This window comes from Panicum virgatum, chromosome 1K, assembly GCF_016808335.1.
Source record: "Panicum virgatum strain AP13 chromosome 1K, P.virgatum_v5, whole genome shotgun sequence".
NCBI classification, from domain to species: domain Eukaryota; kingdom Viridiplantae; phylum Streptophyta; class Magnoliopsida; order Poales; family Poaceae; genus Panicum; species Panicum virgatum.
Genome location: NC_053136.1, coordinates 53,316,935 through 53,336,653, shown reverse-complemented (window position 1 = coordinate 53,336,653; position 19,719 = coordinate 53,316,935). Strand labels below are relative to the sequence as shown.

At 50.8% G+C, this 19,719-nt stretch overlaps 2 protein-coding genes across 2 annotated transcripts; one reads left to right on the top strand and one right to left on the bottom strand.

Moving 5' to 3' along the window:
* The first annotated feature begins 13,147 nt into the window (after positions 1-13,147).
* On the top strand, positions 13,148-16,135 carry LOC120643832 (serine/threonine-protein kinase RIPK-like). The gene is made up of 4 exons (XM_039920314.1): positions 13,148-13,868; positions 14,003-14,139; positions 15,088-15,211; positions 15,315-16,135. The coding sequence occupies exons 1-4, from the start codon at positions 13,367-13,369 to the stop codon at positions 15,833-15,835; spliced, it is 1,284 nt and encodes a 427-aa protein (XP_039776248.1). The 5' UTR covers positions 13,148-13,366; the 3' UTR covers positions 15,836-16,135.
* A 41-nt stretch (positions 16,136-16,176) lies between these two features.
* On the bottom strand, positions 16,177-18,382 carry LOC120643838 (anamorsin homolog). The gene is made up of 8 exons (XM_039920319.1): positions 18,270-18,382; positions 18,002-18,143; positions 17,420-17,580; positions 17,234-17,336; positions 16,993-17,145; positions 16,764-16,900; positions 16,583-16,657; positions 16,177-16,457 (listed from the first exon to the last, which is right to left on the bottom strand). Exons 2-8 carry the CDS (start codon positions 18,123-18,125, stop codon positions 16,419-16,421), a joined length of 792 nt encoding a protein of 263 aa, XP_039776253.1. The 5' UTR covers positions 18,126-18,143; positions 18,270-18,382; the 3' UTR covers positions 16,177-16,418.
* Between the last annotated feature and the right edge of the window lie 1,337 nt (positions 18,383-19,719).

Here is a 19,719-nt window from a genome sequence, read left to right as displayed (position 1 = left end):
AAGTTGGTATACAGCTTAGCTTGGGTATAAGTTATTAACCCGGTAACCCCTATCGTGAAGAGCCATATGACGAAGTTTCTAGTCAAGGCAGATCGGAGTTTGGGATTCTGGTTGAAGAACTGTACCATCCGGGAAAGGGCATGCATGCGTATCCTCGTCAACAGTAAACCTAACATTTGACGCCGCATTTTCGCGCGCGGCTGCTAAAAACAGGGCACGTCAGCGCATATCTCAGGATGCATATGTAGTAAAGGAGCAGAACATGTTTGAGAAGAAAAGGGGAAATCGAGATCTTTTGCTTGATCGTCTCACCGACGTCGCCGGCTGGAACTGGAACAAATAAAAGCTGATGGCCGCCATTTTAGTTGATGAATTATTTTGCATGGCCGAGATAGGGAGACAGAGATAGAAAAGTCAATACAGCACGGACGCTAATCGCTAAACTGTTGAACCGGACCAACTCGTCGTTATAGGTGGCCAACTGTGCCGAGCCCGCTGGGCCAGCACGGGCACGGCCCGAGAAAGCACGGCCCGGCCCGTGGCCGTTCGGGCCCGTGCCGTGCCCGTGCCAAGCACCGGGCCGTGCCTGGGCCGGCGAAGCGGCCCGCGGCACTAGCACGGGCCCGGCCCGGTTAGTGGGCCGGCACGTTTGCAACCCGTTTAAGCGCACAGCCTCCGCTCTCTCTCTTTCGCTCCGCTCCCTCTTCTCCCTCGCACCGCCGCTCTCTCTCGCGCGCCGCTCCTTTCCCGCGCCGCCGCCGCCGCAGCGCTGCTCCGCCCCTCCCGGCCGCCGCCGCAGTGCTGCTCCCCCGGCCGCCGCCGATCGAGCCTCCTCTATCCTCCGGTCCTCCCTCCATCCCTTCCTCAGCGACATCGACGGCCGGAGCCGAGACAGCGCGGCATGCGGGTCTGCATCCCCTTGACGGCTCGACCTCAGCTCGCTCGCCTCCGTCCGCGCCTTCGCCGACCGCTTCCGCCGTCACCCCCGGCCGCCGCCGCCCCGCGCAGACCGCCGTGCCGCTCGGGCCTGGCGTGCCCAACGGCACGGCACGCCGGCGCCCTCGCCGGACCGTGCCCGGGCCGGGATGTCGGCACAGCGGCACTACGCGGCACGGCACGACGGCGCCGCCGTGCCCCGGTGTGCCGTGCCCCGGCGTGCCCGCGCTGGCCGTGCTCGAGCCGTGCCCGTGCCGTGCGGCCCGGTTGGCCACCTATACTCGTCGTTCAAAAAGGACAGGAGTTGCTGTCCCTTCATTCTTAGCTTGCGAGCCGGTCATGGTCGCCCACAGAATGACAGAAACCACAGCCCTGCTGGTGAAAACTCTCGTGTCCGTTTCCTGAGAACACACACAAAAAAGTCTGATAAATAGTGACAGCGACGTGTCTAGCTAAGGTACTCTCTTCCTCCACACAAAAATGCAGCTCTTGTTTTCGGAGAAGTTTTCTTGTTTTCCGAGAAGTTAAAAATTTTCAAATTTGATTAAATTTATGAAAACTACTAATATTTATATCTCCAAATAAATTCAGTTCAAAAAATATATTACATGACTGATCTAGTGATACTTATTTTGTAATATAAATATTATTTTGTATAGTACAAAGCCAGAATTGCATTATTTTGTGGAGCCAGAATTGCATTATTTTGTGGACAGATTAAGTAAAATTAGAACTAGCTACACTATAGTACAAAGCTTTACGTTTCGGCGTGTACACGCGGAAACGTCACAGCCAGCCAAAGCCAGAGTTGCTACACTCTCCTATATCTTGTCGTAACAAAAGCCTTTTGGCCTGTGGGCAATCGTGTCGAGAATCAGGCTGGCATCGCGTCCACGATTCTATGATTTGTGACATGAACGTCATGGCCGTGCACGGCTTACCGTTGTCTGCCCCTTTCTCCTTGGACGAAATTGCAGCTGCACTTTTCGCCATGGATATGCACTCCAGCCCAGGTCCGGACGGTTTTGGCCCTTCCTTCTACAAGGCCTTTTGGCCGCTTGTTCGGGATGACTTGCTTCGGCTCTTCCATGATTTTCGCGCGGGGACACTGGATCTAGACGGCCTGAATCGCGCTCTACTCGTTCTACTCCCGAAAAAGGATGGTGTCCGGACTGTCGACGCGTTCCGGCCCATCTCCCTCCAGAACTGCCCTATGAAGCTTTTCTCCAAGGTCATGGTGAACCATCTCAAACCCGCCATCCCGATCCTCATTGACCCGGATCAAACTGGCTTCGTTCATGGCCGCAATATCGCTGAGAATTTTGTGTATGCTGCCGATTTACTCAGCTGCTGCCACAAAAGAGCCAAGCCGACTGTCGTCCTCAAGTTGGATTTCAAGAAGGCCTTCGACTCGGTCTCCTGGGACTCTCTGAATCGGATTCTCCTCACCAGGGGGTTCGACGACCGTTGGTGTGGCTGGGTCACAAACATCCTCTCTACCGGGAAAACCTCCATTCTTCTGAATGGTGTTCAGGGGCGTTGGATCACTTGCCGGCATGGGCTGCGCCAAGGCGACCCACTCTCACCTTACTTGTTCATCATTGTCGCAGATGTCCTCCAGCGCCTGATTCTCCGTGCCTCACGATCCGGCCTGCTCTGCCACCCCATGGACCCTTCTCTCCCGGCTCCGGTTCTCCAGTACGCAGACGATACACTTATCCTGACCAAGGGTGATGTGTCCTCTATGGTTGTCTTGCGTTCTCTGTTGGAAGAATTCTCCAACGCCACTAGCCTTGAAATCAATTATCACAAGTCCACCTTTGTTCCTCTCCATGTCGATCCCGACACCACCGCACTCATGTCTACCACGCTCGGGTGTTCCCCCTCTAGCTTCCCTCAAACTTACTTGGGGCTCCCGCTCTCCCCTTGGAAGCTTCGTGCTGCTGACTTCCAGCCTCTTGTTGACACCTTTGATCGGTACTTGACTGGGTGGAAAGCCAAGCTTCTCAGCTCTGGTGGCCGTGTGGTTCTGGTCAATGCCGTCCTCAGCAGCCTACCGATTTACCACATGTCCTCGATCCTTCTTCCGAAAGGCATGTGCTGCTTGCTTGATGCAAAGCGCCGCGCTTTCCTCTGGACCGGCGACTCCCACTTCAATGGCTCGCAATGCCTTCTCTCTTGGGATCAAGTCTGTACTGCCAAGGAGCTCGGTGGCCTCGGTGTCAAAAACTTTGGGGATGTCAACCATTGCCTACTCATGAAATTTCTCCACAAACTTCTCGGCCCGTCGCTCCCACCATGGAAACGCTGGTTCCTTTCTCATTCCAGTGATCTGGTGAGCGACTCCTACCTTGGGCGACTGGTCCGTTCCGAGCTCCCACACTTCCGAAGCATCACTGTGGTCAAGGTTGGCGACGGTTCCCATACCTCCTTCTGGCATGATTGCTGGCTGCTTGGTGGTACCCTGGCCTCGGCCTTCCCCGCGCTCTACTCTCACTGCATACGGCCTGGCGTCACTGTGGCATCTTTTTGCTCATCTGCACAAGTGGCTTTGTTCCGGCCAAGGCTCTCTGCGGCTGCCAAATTCTGCGGGATTGCCTTGCTCCATTTCATCTCCGAGACTTGCCTGACACATGATTTCTGTCAAATACGCCACATGATGTCTTTACCTCACGCGGCACTTATCAGGCTCTACACCCTGTGGCCTCCGGCTCCACGGATTTCATGTTCATTTGGAAAATGAAGCTCCCGAGCAAGGTTAAGTTTTTCGGTTGGTTGCTCTTCCTTGGCCACCTAAACACTCGAGCACACCTTCTTCATAGAAATCTGCGAGCCCGTGAGGAGTCAAACTGTGAACTGTGCCACACACAGATGGAAACTGACGCTCACATTTTTGTTGAGTGCCCATGTGCGAGAGATATTTGGCTTCGTTTTGGACACCTGCCACTGCCTGGACAACACCGCACTCCATGGGCACTTGGCAGTGAACTCCCCCTCCCAGATCAGACCCGTCCCGACATCATGCTCCTCCTCCTTTGGCACATATGGAAGGCTCGGAATGCCTTGATCTTCAACCGGGACAACCTCTCCACCGTGGACGTTCTCCGCTGCGTTCTTCATGACCTTGAGATCTGGCGCTGCAGATATGGTCGTCTCTCCCTCTACATTGACCTCTGGAAGGATTGGATCCGCACCAAATTATGATGTAATTTTCCTCCTGATAGCAACCCCCTGCTCCTTCCATCCCTCCTGTAACTCTTGACCTGGGATGCCAGGTTTAATTTTGTACTGAACTCTTATGTTATTCGATCAATACAAATCACGTAGGTGGGGCGCCTCGCTCCCCCAATATTGCTTGAAAAAAAAACCTCTTTAGGAATGAGTGTAACTTTTCGTGATGAATCTAATGGCGATAATTAATCGATGATTGGCTACAGTAATGCTACATTCGAAAACACAAAACCACATGCACCTGCGGTCACAGGGCTTATCACGTCCGTCGGATGTGGTTCTGTAGGCCCATGCTGGGCGTGGAGTGGTAGCTGACGTGGGACACTTCGTACGTGAGCATTTTGGGAATAGAGTGTTTGGTACCTGTTGACGACCAAAATTGGCAGTAACCTGAACAGACCGGTCTGACCGGTGTGTCCAGGCGGTCTGACCGGTCTAGGCGTCTGTAGACGGTCTGGCATGACCAACCGGTCCGACCGGTAGTTCCGACCGGTCTAGGAGGAGTCCGAGTACAATTAGAGTTGTTAATAGATTTAGATCTGTAAACACGATTTCTTGCGGGGTAAGTCTTCCCCATCCTATAAATATAAAGGGTCACGGCCGATTGAAGGGACAACCCAATCGAATCTATCAAAAACACATCTTTTATCTTTTTACCTTTACCCTACTTTTCCAACCTCGACATGTTGTTCTTCTCTCGTCTTCATGGCGTTTGAGGACACCCTAGCTGGCCTGCCGAGCCTAGGGCAACTCTACACGCGCTTGCCCCGATAGGATCCCTCCCGGGCGAGCGTTCGTAGGATCGTCGCCGTTCTGCATGGCGACCGGTCTGACCGGTCCCTCTGACCGGTCTGACCGCTCCACGCAGGAGGTGCTGCAAGGAGCTCCTCCTCGCGTCGCGCGACCTAGCGCGATCGTGTGTTGGCCCGTAAAAGGCGTCAACATATTTTGGCGACTCCGCTAGGGAAGAAAATCAGGTTATCGTGGCCGATTTGTCAAACCTTAGCAATATGGCGGCACGTGAACAAGGAGTCAAAGTGATAAAGGAGCGGCAAATACCATCTCCCATTGACATATTGATGAAGATGCAATCTTCAGGTAATTTATCTGATTTTGTATCCAGTATTGTTAAAGATTTTATTCAAGCTCCTAGTGTTCAAAAGTCGGTTATTGAAAAGCCGACTAATAATCCTTGCAAAGATTTGCCTATTTGTGATGTTGTTGGTCAAGATACAGTTCGGCCGTCTCAAGCCGAAATTGTAGAACCAAATTCCCCTTGCAAGAGCACAGAGGCTAAATCTAGTACTTTAACGCTCGGGGGGCAACAAAACAAAGGCAAAACTGCTGGTTGCACTGTAACCGGTCTGACCGGTCTAACCGGCTCATCTAGAGTTTTGCAGAATAAATCAAAACCTAAGATGGTTAAGTCCAAAAAACCCGAGATTGGTGTTTGGAAAACTGTTGAATCCAAAGGCCGTCACAAGCATCAAAAGGAAAAGCCGAAGCACTTTCTTGGAGATCTTGCGGCTAAATTCAGAAAACAAAATAATGATGCTAGTCGGCTAAAACATCCAAAACACTCAAGATCTACTCCAAGACAACAATTCCATGATCGGAATCGGCAGACAAATAATTTTTCTAATTCAGTGCCGTTTTCATCACATAGGTCGTCTACACATATACCATACGGGTCTTATTATAGCATGCCTTGTTTTTATCTGTCATGGTATTTTAATTCCTATGTGCCGTCTCTTCCTACATATTTGTGCCCAAATTATATTACCTATAGGGAGCCGGCAATTAGTAAGCCATCACCTATAAATAATGGCCGTTTTGATCCAAAAAATCGGCCTGTACAGAAAAAGAAACACATGGTGATCAAGCAAGTTTATCGTGTTAAAAAAGATGGGCGATTGAATAAAAATTCAGATTTGACACAAGATAAAGAAAAGCCGACCGTTGAAGAAACATCGGCAAGTTCCATTGCTCAGATTGTCCCCAATGGAGACCATACTTCAAACAATATAGTCGAACAATGTTCAAATTCGGCTGGGGGCAAGATAAGAGCATCTATATCGGTTCTGACAGGACCGGTCTGACCGGTTCGTCAGACCGGGCTGACCGGTCTGAACCTGGAAAGTCTGGTGGTGCAAAAAATAGGATCAAGCCGATCTTTCAGGAGCTTATGGATAAATACAAGAAGATATTGGTGCAAAAACAAAGCAATCAATTAGAAGGCAAACGAAAAATGAGTTCTTCATCACCAAGATCAAGAAAGCATCAACGGTCATCGTATTGGTCTTCGTCATTCATCCCGTCGATGCATGTTCCATGGTCTGCATATTCAGGTTTGCTTAATCCATGGTTTGGTCATAATCCTTAGCTGCCATATTATGATTATCAGTTTTATACTTTACCAAGGAACTATGATTTGTATAATCGGCCGCGTTGGCCGTCTCAAGATTTTTTTACTGCACATGCTAATGAATATAAAGCCGAAATAATTTGCTGATCGTAAGCTAGAAATTGTTACATGCTAGTTCTATTAGTTCGGCTATTTTAGCATGTTTAAATATAATGTATGGCCGACGTATTGTTAATCGTCGCCCTTAGACAATTTTGGTTCAGAGAAGTGTTCTTTGGCACGCAAGCTTTGCCAAAGAACAGGGGGGCATATGTTGACGACCAAAATTGGCAGTAACTTGAACAGACCGGTCTGACCGGTGTGTCCAGGCGGTCTGACCGGTCTAGGCGTCTGTAGACGGTCTGGCAAGACCAACCGGTCCGACCGGTAGTTCCGACCGGTCTGACCGGTCTAGGAGGAGTCCGAGTACAATTAGAGTCGTTAATAGATTTAGATCTGTAAACACGATTTCTTGCGGGTAAGTCTTCCCCACCCTATAAATATAAAGGGTCACGGCCGATTGAAGGGACAACCCAATCGAATCTATCAAAAACACATCTTTTATCTTTTTACCTTTACCCTACTTTTCCAACCTCGACATGCTGTTCTTCTCTCGTCTTCATGGCGTTTAAGGACGCCCTAGCTGGCCTGCCGAACCTAGGGCAACCCTACACGCGCTTGCCCCGACGGGGTCCCTCCCGGGCGAGCGTTCGTAGGATCGTCGCCGTTCTGCATGGCGACCGGTCTGACCGGTCCCTCTAACCGGTCTGACCGCTCCACGCAGGAGGTGCTGCAAGGAGCTCCTCCTCGCGTCGCGCGACCTAGCGCGATCGTGTGTTGGCCCATAAAAGGCGTCAATAGTACCCTATGGACCCCACGTCAATTATTGCCGGTACCTCCCTCCTCCGTCTTTCCCCTTCCTCGCTTTCTTCATCCTCCCGGTCAATCGCTGCCTCGCCCTCTCTGCTGGGGAGAAGAAGGCTGCGGCCAGGTCAGCGGGGAGGAGCGGGACGGCAGAGAGCTCCCGTCCCCGCCGCCTCCAGGACCACGAGCTACTGCACTGCTGCCTTGGAACTCCTCGTCGGAGTGGAGGGGAGCGCCAACATGGCCGTGGCAGCTGCGGCCAGGCTAGGGAGCGGTCAGCCGTGGGGGAGGAGAAGGCTGTGGATAGGTCAGCGGGGAGGAGTCTGCGGAGTGGGATGGCGGTGAGCTACCGGTGCGGACCAGATGTGGAGAAGCTCCAGTTTGCCCGCATCGCACTCCTCCTCGTCCTCCTCGCCGCCGCGCTCCTCCTGCTCGCCGTCGTACTCCTCTCTTTCTTCTCCGCAGCTACCACTGTCGCAACCTTGTCGCTCTGCTTCCCCCACCTTGACGCGTCGGTTAGCCCCCTGTCGCAGTTGAGGGGGAGGAGGGAGGGGTGCTGCGGCGGGATGCGGGCGCGGCGGCGAGGTTGCTCGTCGCCGCCGGCCGCGGGCGGAGGTCGAGGCCGGTGGCGGCGGGGACGGAGGGGATTTGGGATTTGGGTTGGGACCGACGGGATTAGGAGAGAAAGGTCTGGGGGGAGGTAGGCCGGCCAGGCAGTGGGGATGGCAGGAGGGCGGCATTAGGGTTCTGGCGGTGGGGCAGGTGGTCGGGCCAGGTCGGGGCGGGGGCACCATGGCCGGAACTTTGTGCGGAGGCAACCTGTGTGCGGTGGCAGCGGGGCGTTGTTGGAGAAGAGAAAGAAAGAGCCGAGGAAGAAGAAAGAGTATGGTACATTTTTGTTTTTACCCTTCCAACCTCCTGCCGCACCAGACACATCAGGTACCATGCGGGTCCACTCCTTTCCCGAATCTCCACGCGAATCAGCAGCCTCCTGCAGTTGCGATAAGCCTGGCGACCGCAGGGGCATGCGGTATTTCCGCGTCCTGCTACAGTAACCATCCTCTAATTACGCGGTCAAAGGCCTCATTAGATTTTTCAGGGTTCCTAGCGTAGGAGTTCTGAAGCTGGTTTTGTAAACTGATTTTGTTTGACACCGTAATTTGCAGTCAAAATATTACTATTCCTAGCACAGGAACGAACCAAACAAGGTCAAAATGTGCCAGGAAAGACCTGTCTTGTATAAGCGCGATACATCAGCAGTCAAATTCAGAATTACATGTGGCCATTGTCCATTCAGTGGCAGCTCAACTTTGCTGGAAAATGGACGCAACCTTGCTAGAGTTTGCCATTTCACATCCAACCTTCTATAGTATTATATTTGCTTTATTCGATTTCGGACGGTGGAAGCTGGTACAGTGGCGGCTGATCCATCTATCAGTGGTTCCCCTAAAATGGGATCAATCGTCAGTGGTTGGGCAGGATCACTAACCTTTTTTCTGGCTAGTAGCTAGGGACGTAACATACAGCCAGCTCGAAATCTCAGATGCTTCCTCGATCTCGTGCAGGGTTGGTTGGCTAACGTGCGCGGATTATTCTTAATCCACAGAGATTTGTCTCTGCTATGATTCGCCAGCTTCAGGGTCGGGGTTGGTTGGTTCCAAGAAATCGGAGATCGAGCTCACCAGGGCACACGCCCGCCGTTTTATACTAGCATTCAAATGAAATCGTTGGACAGAGAACAATAATGCTCTTGTAATCTTGCTTCATTCAGTTTTGTTTGGTTGATGGGGTCCGTACGGCAAAGATCAGATCAGCCTGTGACTGTGAGCTTGCTCCTGCGAGTTAGGATACGATTGTGCCTGAGGTCTTGCAAATTCTGGCTCCATGGGTCTGGCCTCAGATCAGTCTTGCATATTCTGTTTTCACTAAAGAAAAAGAAAAGAATAAATGGAGAGTAAGGAGCTTGTTTGGAGATGCTCTCGTGGCACCATGCATGCATGCAATTGCAGTACCGTACAACTCACATATGCTGACCCAAAAGCCGTTTTCAGGAAAGAGACAATCCATGTAGTTAAACAGAATCGCTGAACTTTTTTTTTATAGTAGAAAGATGGTACAGCCAGCTCGAAATCTCTGATACTCCCCCTCGTGCAGGGTCGGTTGGCGAACGCGCGCGCGTCTGCATCATTATTGTTGTTAATCCACAGAGATCATGTCTATCTTCTATGATTCGCCAGTTTCAGGGTCGTCTTGACCCGGTGGTTTGGTTCCGAGAAATCAGACACCAGCTTGTTCATCAGGGGCTCGATCAGGGCACACGCCCCATTTTATACTAGCAACTGAATCCAAATGAATGGGGTCCGTACGGTGAAGAGCTTATATGCTCTTTAGGTTGCTCCTTCTAGTTAGGATACGATGAGATGGGTTGCAGTCAAGGCTTGGAATGAAGCCTTGATTCCATATGAATTATTGGCGCATGCAAATGATATGATGCATGAGTAGTTTGTAGTTAGGGCAAGCAGGCGTTGGTATGCGCCTTGTTCGGTTGTTCCCCAGGAGAATTGGACGAAAAATGATCGGAAGTAGGAGTAGTAAGCTAGCTATGATGTGTTTCCAAAAGGGTAAATGTGATGGAAAGAGGAGTGCCAATGTAGTTTCATCTTGATGGAATCTCTTTTTTTTTCTCATCATTATTTCTGCCACTACATGAACAATATTCTCCAGTACGGCGTACCTAGAACCTAGTCCAGGACAAAAGCTCAGCAATCAGTGGCTCCGTCCAATAATAATCCAGTTCCACGGTTACATTCCACCAACGATTCCAAGATTCCTTGGCACCGCATGTGCGCCTGCTTCGCCGGGAGATCATCGTACGAGCTCAAATACTAGTTTAGCTTAGGTGTGGCTAGGATGCTTCCTGCACTGCAGCTAAACTAATCATTCATCTGCAACGCATGAATGAATGCGCTCGTCGTCTCGTCACCACTCCATCACATCCCCAACGCTACGCGACGCCGCGGCAGGTACTGGGTGTTCGCCGCCGCCGCTTTCATCTCAGCTTCCGGGCCGAGTCGTCTAATCGCGGCTGCTGATTGCCTCCAGGTAGGCTGGCGGATCTAATCTAACAATAAACAGGAAGCGGTCGAGACTGCAGCATGATGATGGGCTGGTGGAGCTGCCGCGGCTGTGTGCCTGTGTGTGTTGCCTGCCTTCTTCTCCTCCTCCGGCCTTCCTGGATTCCTAGCTAGTTGACGACGCGTGCATGGGCGCGGGTGCATGTGCTCGTGGATCCTGTCGCTGATTGCACAGCGAGCACGAGCTCCTGTAGTTTAGTTCCAGAATGTATCTGCGTCGTACAATTACTTGCTGTTTTTACAAGCTTTATTTCATTTTACTATCGAAAACTACACTCTAGTAATTTTTTACACAAATTTGATATCGTGTTGTGTTCATATATTAGATAATGCTGGTTTATGATTACGCTCCTTTGCAATCAAAACATTGTCGTTACGTAACAAAAAATGCAACTCATACTTAAAAGTAGATGGAATACTAATTATAAATCATTTTAGGAACATTTGCGTAAGGGGGTTGTTGGGATCTGGAACTTGATCGCCAAACAGAAAGGGTAATAGTAAGCTTCGGACAACGAGTTCAACACAAGGGAATGATTTGCACAATCGTAATTGCACTATATTTCGTCAAGTGTTCAGCCCCCGTACAATGTTGGGTGGGAGGGGGTATAAATACCCCCTAACCTTATTCCTACATTCCAAAAATGCCCCTCCGGTTTCTCCGGAGGTCAATTGATTACAATAGGGATATTCAGTAATTTCCCTAGGTAAGACAGTCCAACTTGGACACTCCTACCCGGATCACGTGTTTCATGATGCTCCGCGACCTTTGGTGATGGCCTTCGCCGGGCTTTGCAGGGCTTCGCCTTCATTGTTCATCACCTCCGCGTCGCCCGCCACGTCCCGAAGGTTCTGGATGTCACCTTCGGGACCTTGGGTGATGACCTTCGCCAAGCTTTGTGGGGCTTCGCCTTCATCGTTCGTCAGCTCCGCGTCGCTCACCACGTCCCGAAGGTTCCGGAAGTCACCTTCGGGCGTCGGACATCGACGAGTTCCTCGGGCCTCAGACATCGAGGATTGATCATCATCCCTACTTTTCACAAACCGAAGGGGAAAAATGACCCTCAATGGTTGGTGGGTGTCGCGACCTTCGGCGGACCTTCAGGTCGCGCCACCTTCGCGAGGGGGCGATCCCCAACAGGGTTGTGTTTGGACTCCGATTTGGTCCTCTCTTTTGACACCGATTAGATGGACTAAATAAGGGCCAATTTTCGAGACAAATCCATTAAACCTAATAAATTCATAATTAGCACATGTTTACTGTAGCAATATTGCCAAATCATGATATAATCACGCTTAATGGATTTGTCTCTACAATATTAGTCTCCATTTATGTAACTGGTTTTGTAATTAGACTACATTTAATACTTCTAATAATTAGTGTTCAAACATCCAATGAGACATGACCAAAGTCTAAAGGTTTTAGTCCCTAGAACAAAACAGGGCCTAATTCATTTTTAAATTATCCCTACCTATGACGACGTTGAAAAAAATTATCCTAAAGTAGTAGGAATACCTGCATATAAATTCACAACTTTACTATAGCAATATCTACGTATACTCGTTGATCCATCTCTGTCATTATTTTTAGAAAAAAATAGAGTGAAGAACACAAGTGATCAATGTGTTTTAAAAAAATAATTGCTAGCCCATGAATCTATACGTATTTCTAAAGCAAGTAAGATTTTCACCTAAATTTTTTATTTGATCCGATCCGTCTTGTGTCATTGACGGATAGACCTAGTCTATTCTGTATGCGAGTTGAAATAGTTCTCCATTCATGACTCCATCACGTAAATCCCTACTACATATTAAGACACGGGCAACTATATGTATGTGACACTCACGTCAGCTTTGTTCGTGACAACGCACGGGCATATTAGCCTATACATTTAAACGGAGTCTTTGTAAAGGCGTGTTCATTTCCAGGTCTTTTACAAACAAAAAGAAGTAGGAATACATTTATTTTCTCAAAGCATGGGAAAAAAGTTCCTGCGATAGAAGCATCTTTGGATGCTAGGGTTGTGGTGCGGTGTCACATCTTTCGCACGGGATGCCGTCATCATCCGATACAAAACATAAATTAAACTACTAAAGCGCAGCCATCAAGTCCCATCCTTCCTAACAAGTCCAAAAACAACACCTTCTCCACAGTATCTCTCCCTCCTCACCTTTTACATGTGTGTACAACAAATCATTTTTCGAATGGACGCCAAAAATGGATCGTTGATTCTTCTTACTTGTGTGCACGTCGTCAATGGCGATTTTCCTATAGCAAAGTCGCATTCACCTTCATCATCCGTAAAGAATACTAGTACCAAGTCCCAGTCACCGATCCGTTTAACTACTACTGTAACCCACACGGACCTCGCCTGAGGACTCACCGTCGCCGAGCCCAGTCCTTCTCATTCTCCATCCGCCGGATCCGGTCAAAACGGTGGCCGTTTCAGACTCGCCTCCGCCGGCCCAAGCCCCCAACCAACCTAGCTACTCGGCCAACCGGGCCACGCCGAGCCGAGGCCACCCGTCGCCCGCAGCCGCGCCCGTCCCCCACCCGCTATATAACCCCGCAGCCCCGACCCCTCGTGTCAAACCATCCGATCCAACTCGGTCTCACGCGCCAAGAACTCAACTGCACCGGAAGAAGCAGCAGTGATCGATTTGTTAGTTGCACTCGATCGATCGATCGCGTCAAGAACTGCATCAGCGCCACCAGTACGTCCACCACCACCGGCACCTCAGCTCAGCTAGCTCGCCGGGGAAGAAGAAGAAGAAAGATTAACTAGGACTAGTCACCATGAGGATGCTGCTCCGCTGCTTCGTGGGCTCGGAGGCGGCGGGGGCCGGGAGCGAGAGCGGCGACGAGACGAGGGAGAAGAAGGCGGTGCGGCGGGTGCGGAGCGCGACGGCGCGGCTGCGGTCGCTGTCGCTGGACGACCTGTCGCGGACGCTGGCCTCCTCGGGCCTGCACGCCTTCACCCTGGCGGAGCTCCGGTCCGCGACGCGCAACTTCTCCAGCAGCCACTTCATCGGCGAGGGCGGGTTCGGCCCCGTGTACAAGGGCTTCCTCGACGAGCGGCTCCGGCCCGGGGAGCTCCCGCCGCAGCACGTCGCCGTCAAGTACCTCGACGCCGACGGGCCGCAGGGTCACCGCGAGTGGCTGGCGGAGGTGGTGTACCTGGGGATGCTCAGCCACCCGCATCTGGTGAAGCTCATCGGGTACGGCTGCCAGGACGAGCAGAGGATGCTCGTCTACGAGTACATGGCCAGGGGCAGCCTCGAGCACCACCTCTTCAAGAGTAAGCTCGCCATAGTTACTTACCTTGCTTGCTGCCACGATCGATCGATCGATCGATCACCAGCTATGCATCTTGCATTGGGGAATGAATGAAAGGCACTGATCGACACGAGTGTGTGATTGTGGATGGTGCAGACCTGCTGTCGAGCCTGCCGTGGTGCACGCGGCTCAAGATCGCGGTGGGCGCGGCCAAGGGGCTGGCGTTCCTGCACGAGGCCGAAACGCCGGTGATCTACCGCGACTTCAAGGCCTCCAACATCCTGCTCGACGCGGTGAGTGCCTGCACGATGCCTGCCTGGTCTTACTTACTCCTAGTCTGCTACTACCAAGTCTCATCTCTGTCAGCTCGACCGGTTCATCTCTTCTTCTTCTTCTTCGTTAGCAATAACTGCGACCAGTAGGCCGGGTTAATTAGCTTTGCTTTAATCCCAAGGAATTCCTCTCTCTTTGCCGACGCTAGAACCAGTACCAGATGCCATGCCACCACGTTTAATTTTCAATCAACCAGTTGGCCAATCTCTGTCGATGTGTCGTACACACCCATAGATACATCTGTCTGAGCGAGAGGACTTCCATGATAATGCTCTTAATTATCTCATTAGTTGTGGCCGCCAACTTAACTGAAATAAAAACAATCATAAGTAAAATACCTGGGAGTGAACCCAGCAAATTAGTAATTGAGAAGAGAAATTAGGTGTCCTTTTCTGATTTGTTTACTTCTCCTACCCAATCTGACAACAAAATCATTAATGCTCCTATCATTCTAAGCAGGCAAGAAACGTACTTTTCCGGTTAGTTGGCGCATCCCGGCCGGACGACGATTACAAATTTGGTTGTTGCCTTGTCTTAGCCTAGCAGATAGATGGGATAGACCTTGGTACCAGCTAGCTCCAAGCCTCTACAGTACTGCTAGAATTGGCTAACCTAACACTCTTCTCGACTCTTTAAACTTGAGCAGAACCACAAAAATGGGCAATCGAGAGACGATCCATGCGTACTTTTCCCAGACTAGCAAAATGCGCGCAGGCATCGAATTTTAACACGGAAACAACGTACCAAACGTACCAAAATTAGCAAACACGACACGCGTCGACCTGACACGTACAGTTATCTATTTATCTAGTAGGATAACGGTCGAAGCAAATTAAAACGATATGCCAGGATGAACATTGCGGCTCCTGAACCTGAACTGACCCAAGACGATGTCTGTTCTCTCGCAGGACTACACGGCGAAGCTGTCAGACTTCGGCCTGGCCAAGGAGGGCCCGCAGGGCGACGACACCCACGTCACCACCCGCGTCATGGGGACCCACGGCTACGCCGCCCCGGAGTACATCCTCACCGGTAAGCACGTCGTTAATTAACCGCGCGAGCACCGCGTTAATTAATTACTGGCCACGATCAGAATGAAACTGACAGCGTGTGCTGCTGTGATAATGATGCGCAGGGCACCTGACGGCGAAGAGCGACGTGTACAGCTTCGGTGTGGTACTGCTCGAGCTGCTGACGGGGCGGCGCAGCGTGGACAGGCGGCGGCGCGGGCGGGAGCAGAACCTGGTGGACTGGGCGCGCCCGTACCTGCGCCACCCGGAGCGGCTGCACCGGGTGATGGACCCCAGCCTCGACGGCCAGTACTCCGGCAAGGCCGCGCACAAGGCCGCCATGGTCGCCTACCACTGCCTGCACAGCGTGCCCAAGGCGCGCCCCACCATGCGCGACGTCGTGGACGCGCTCGAGCCGCTGCTCACCATGTGCGCCGACGTGCCCGCGGGGCCCTTCGTCTACACGGTCCCGGCCGACGACGGGAAGGCCGGCGAGGAGGCGGCGAAGACGACAGCCAGGAAGAAGTGCCTCGCGTCGGCCGTGCACGCCGAGGGCGAGCTGCCGGCGGGGGACCGACGGTACGCGAGCTCGGTGGCGGGGCGCAAGAGCTCCTCGCCGATGCAGAGCAGGGACAGGGGCGCGTGAGTGCGCGACGGAGCAGGCATCAACTGATCAACTTACGGTCGATGCATGCGTGCTAGCCTGTGCATTTCTTCCAGACCAAATTGTGAAGTGTAAATAGTTAGTGCCAGCAAGGTGCAAGCTTAAATTGTTCGTTGATTCATTTTTTTTTCTTGGTTATCCTGCCGTGGATAACCGAGAACAAATTGTATTTTTTTTTAGGAAGAAAGGATGTCCTTTTTTCCTTTACCTTTCTGGCATGCACTGCCAACTCTAGCTTCCGGAGAACAAAAGGAAGATAAGATCATTGTGTTACTATGTTCAGTTGAGAAGTAAGATCATTACGCAGATATGAATATCATCCGTTCAGGTCAAACAAATTATATATGTTGCCCGCCTCAGTTATGTATATCATCCGTGACGCGCATTGCTCAATCTGCCACACGCGCACATAGGTCAACACGGCAACGTCAAATTCATTTGTTCTTCCAGTGATAATCACCAATTAACCACCAACGCGACGTCCAAACAAGCGGACAAATTGATAAAGGTAAGCTTTCTGTCCTGCTCTTGCCGACGTTCACTTGCATAGTTGTATCTGATACCATCATATGTCTGCGGCAAGGAAGTTGTCAGACAAGGAAACCTGCCAATTAGAGAAAGTAGTGAGCAGCCAGCATCACAAATCAGTATCCGGAGTACAATTGACATCTTTGATCTACTCCATTATCTAGAATTTAGGGAAGGAATTATAAAACTATAAACTGTTACCTTCTCGCCAGGCTTGAATGGGGGCAGACCTCTGTACGGACAGGTGCCGCACCGGAACGCATCACCCAACCCACACTGCAAGAATCATTCGCAGAGATCACTTGAGGAAATATAATGATGGATGAATGGATCCTCCACACGAAAGCACTAATGGAACTATAATTCCAGAAGCAATACTTACACTGCCACAAGATGACTGAGGATTATTGATCTGCTCGGCAGTGAGCTCTAGCTTCTCTACCTTTGCCTCAGCCTCAGCTCGGCCACAAGTACAGTTCTTGCATGCCTTCCTTGATGCCCCCACTTCACAATCCCCAACTAGTGAAACACAAGAGGGACTTTTAGAACCTAAACTTAAGTTGAATATATTGACAGATGTCAAAATAGGTCGAACGGTTTTATGACTGCACCAACTGGAAGTTGTGGTTTCTTCAGGTCCTCCTCAGTCAAGAGGCTGTCTTCATCAATAAGTTCCGAGTCATCATCAGTTTGAATCTTAGGAAGGGCCTTTGTTCCTTTCTTAAGGGGGAAAGAAGAACCCATGCTCCAGGCCAGCTCGCCTTCTTTGCCTTAACCTGTAAGTGGTTAAAGTTAGCATCAAATTAAATCCTGCACAACAACATTAACACGTTGTAATACATAAATTTAGACCACTCACAACAATAGATTGCACATTATCTTGTGAGCTTGCAGCGGAAGCTTGCACTTCAACAAATCCCCCCATCAGTAACTTGCATTCAATATCAGTGTTTGGCTGACAGAGACAAACATAAAATTAGAAAACTCTCTATATAAAACACAGGAAGGTTGTCAGTAAGATATATTCAAATAAGTTACCTTCTGACTGGAGGAAGGTGCAGAGCTCTGAACCAGTACTCTTCCGCCAGCTTTCAGAACCCGGCTAATTTCAGCAACCAACTGTTCCCTCAAGCTTTCCACATTCTTTACAACAGCAAGAACAGCGCCAACTGAACCATCGTCAAAAGGCAACTTCCCACCTGTTCCATGTCAACATAATAGTTAGATAATAACAGGTTCATGATTAAGCAAAAGTTCATACATTAATTAGTTCAGGACACCGAAGCATAACACAAATCAAAACTGAACATTAATTAATTATTGAATATGGCTTCCCAAAATTCGATATACTAGCCTAGCTTATGCATGCAAAAAGACACCTGCTCAAATTCACAGCTGTGAAGCATCCATGGCTAAGAAATCGATTTCATTTCACCGTATTGTTATTACAAATCCTAAGAAGCCAACGTGCATTACAAATTTGATTGGTGAAGGAGCACCCCTTGCAACAAATTTCAAACATCCAGGGAGAGGGGTGATAATCGATCGGTTTCTGAATCCATACAATCCACTCACGGACTTCGAGCTTTATCAACAAAAAGTGGGGGCCGAAATGCTAACCGAGCGAAGCGCACTGAGTGATGACGGCCACCTCCTCGCGCGAGACATCGGCGGCTGCGGCCAGATCCCCCACCGCCCGGATCGGAACCGCCACCTCGTCCGTCAAGGCGAGCGCCGCCGCCATGGAGTCAGATTAAGGCACCTGCAAAACGCAACCGAGAACCCAAAGCGGAGACGATGAACACGAATTCGCTCCGACAGAAGCGATCGAATAACAATACAGTTACACATTTTTGGCTGCCCACGACGCGGATTCAAGTCACCATACCTGAAACTAGGGAGCGGAGGTGAAAACCCTGGTGGAAGCAAAATTGGGTTTTGGCCACCGCCGAAGTCCCGACACGTCTTTAAAAAAAAAACTGGTGGATGCGAATTTTGGTTTTATGTAACTATTTTATCTGAAATTTACAACTAAGCCCCTAGTTTAATCGTGATCCGATAAAGTGGGTCTTTTGAAAATTACCAACCCCGGATATTTATAAAATGACCCCTGGCGGGGGTGTTCTGCAAATATCCCGGGCTGATGCCGGAGAAGACGACAAGCCCACTGCCGCCGTCGCGATGAATATCGCGCAAGTCTCCCACTCCCAAATGCCTATCCGTTGCCTCCAGATCCCTGCGGGAGGAGAGGCCGAGTGTGAGGAGGAAGCGGGAGGCGGAAGGGGGCAATGTTGGGGAAGAGCTCGGCTAAGGTCTTCTCCATCTTGTACGGTGCGAGTAGGGATGGTAAAGAGATTTAAAATTTGATTTGGATTATCTAAGGGCCAGATCCTACTCTAATCTAATACAATTTGAGCTAAAAATATTTAAAGACCCACTTAAATTGTGAAGAGACGACTAGGAGCATGATCCATTACTGCACCAACGTGCGAGTGCCGTACATATGCGGAGCGGGCAGTAGGGGCGGAGCTATGTGTACTCGTTGGTATCAGCTGACATCAATAGTTGGCTAAAAAACAGTAGTGAATTACTGTTCTATACTGAATTACTGTTCTATACTGTTCACCAAAGGAGCTGACATCGGTGGCTCCACCGGCTAGCTCCGCCCCTGCGGGCAGGATGTGTTGGCAGGGGGAGGAGGTGACTAAGGCTGACCTCAGTAGCGTGTATAAGCCGCGTCCGCCCGCCCGCGTGAAGCCGCGTCCGCCCGCCACCTCAGCAGCGTGCCCCGCCGCGTCGGCCCGCCCGCCCACCACGTCAACGCCCGCCCGCGTCCACCGCATGCTGCTGAGGTCAGCCTAAGGAGATCAAGATCAGCGCCACCGTCTTTTTGCCGGTGCCCGTGGGCATCTCAAGCACAAGCAGCGCCACCCGCGTGAGTCGAGGCCGCGCTTGAGCTCCCCCATGTACACGTGCTTCTCCGGGTAGATCGCCATTCGACACGAACGGTTAGTGGACCAGCAAAGTCCGGCATCCAGGTCTCAGTGCTGTGGCCCGTGGAGAAGACGGACGATCACTACCGTCCGTCCGTCCCGGCGTGCTTCCCTGCTGAACAATATGTTTTAGCCTATGCATTTGTTCCTGTCGAAAACTGTGAAGCGTATATAGTCACACTGGCAGTAAGGTGAAAGGTTCCGTTGATTCATTTTCCTGGTTATCCGGTACAAACCGAGAACAAATTGTATTCCCGCTGTTTTTTAAGAAAAAAGAGTCCTTTTTTTCCTTTACTTTTTATGCCATGCACGGGAGAATAAAGGGAAGAGAAGAATATTATTCCG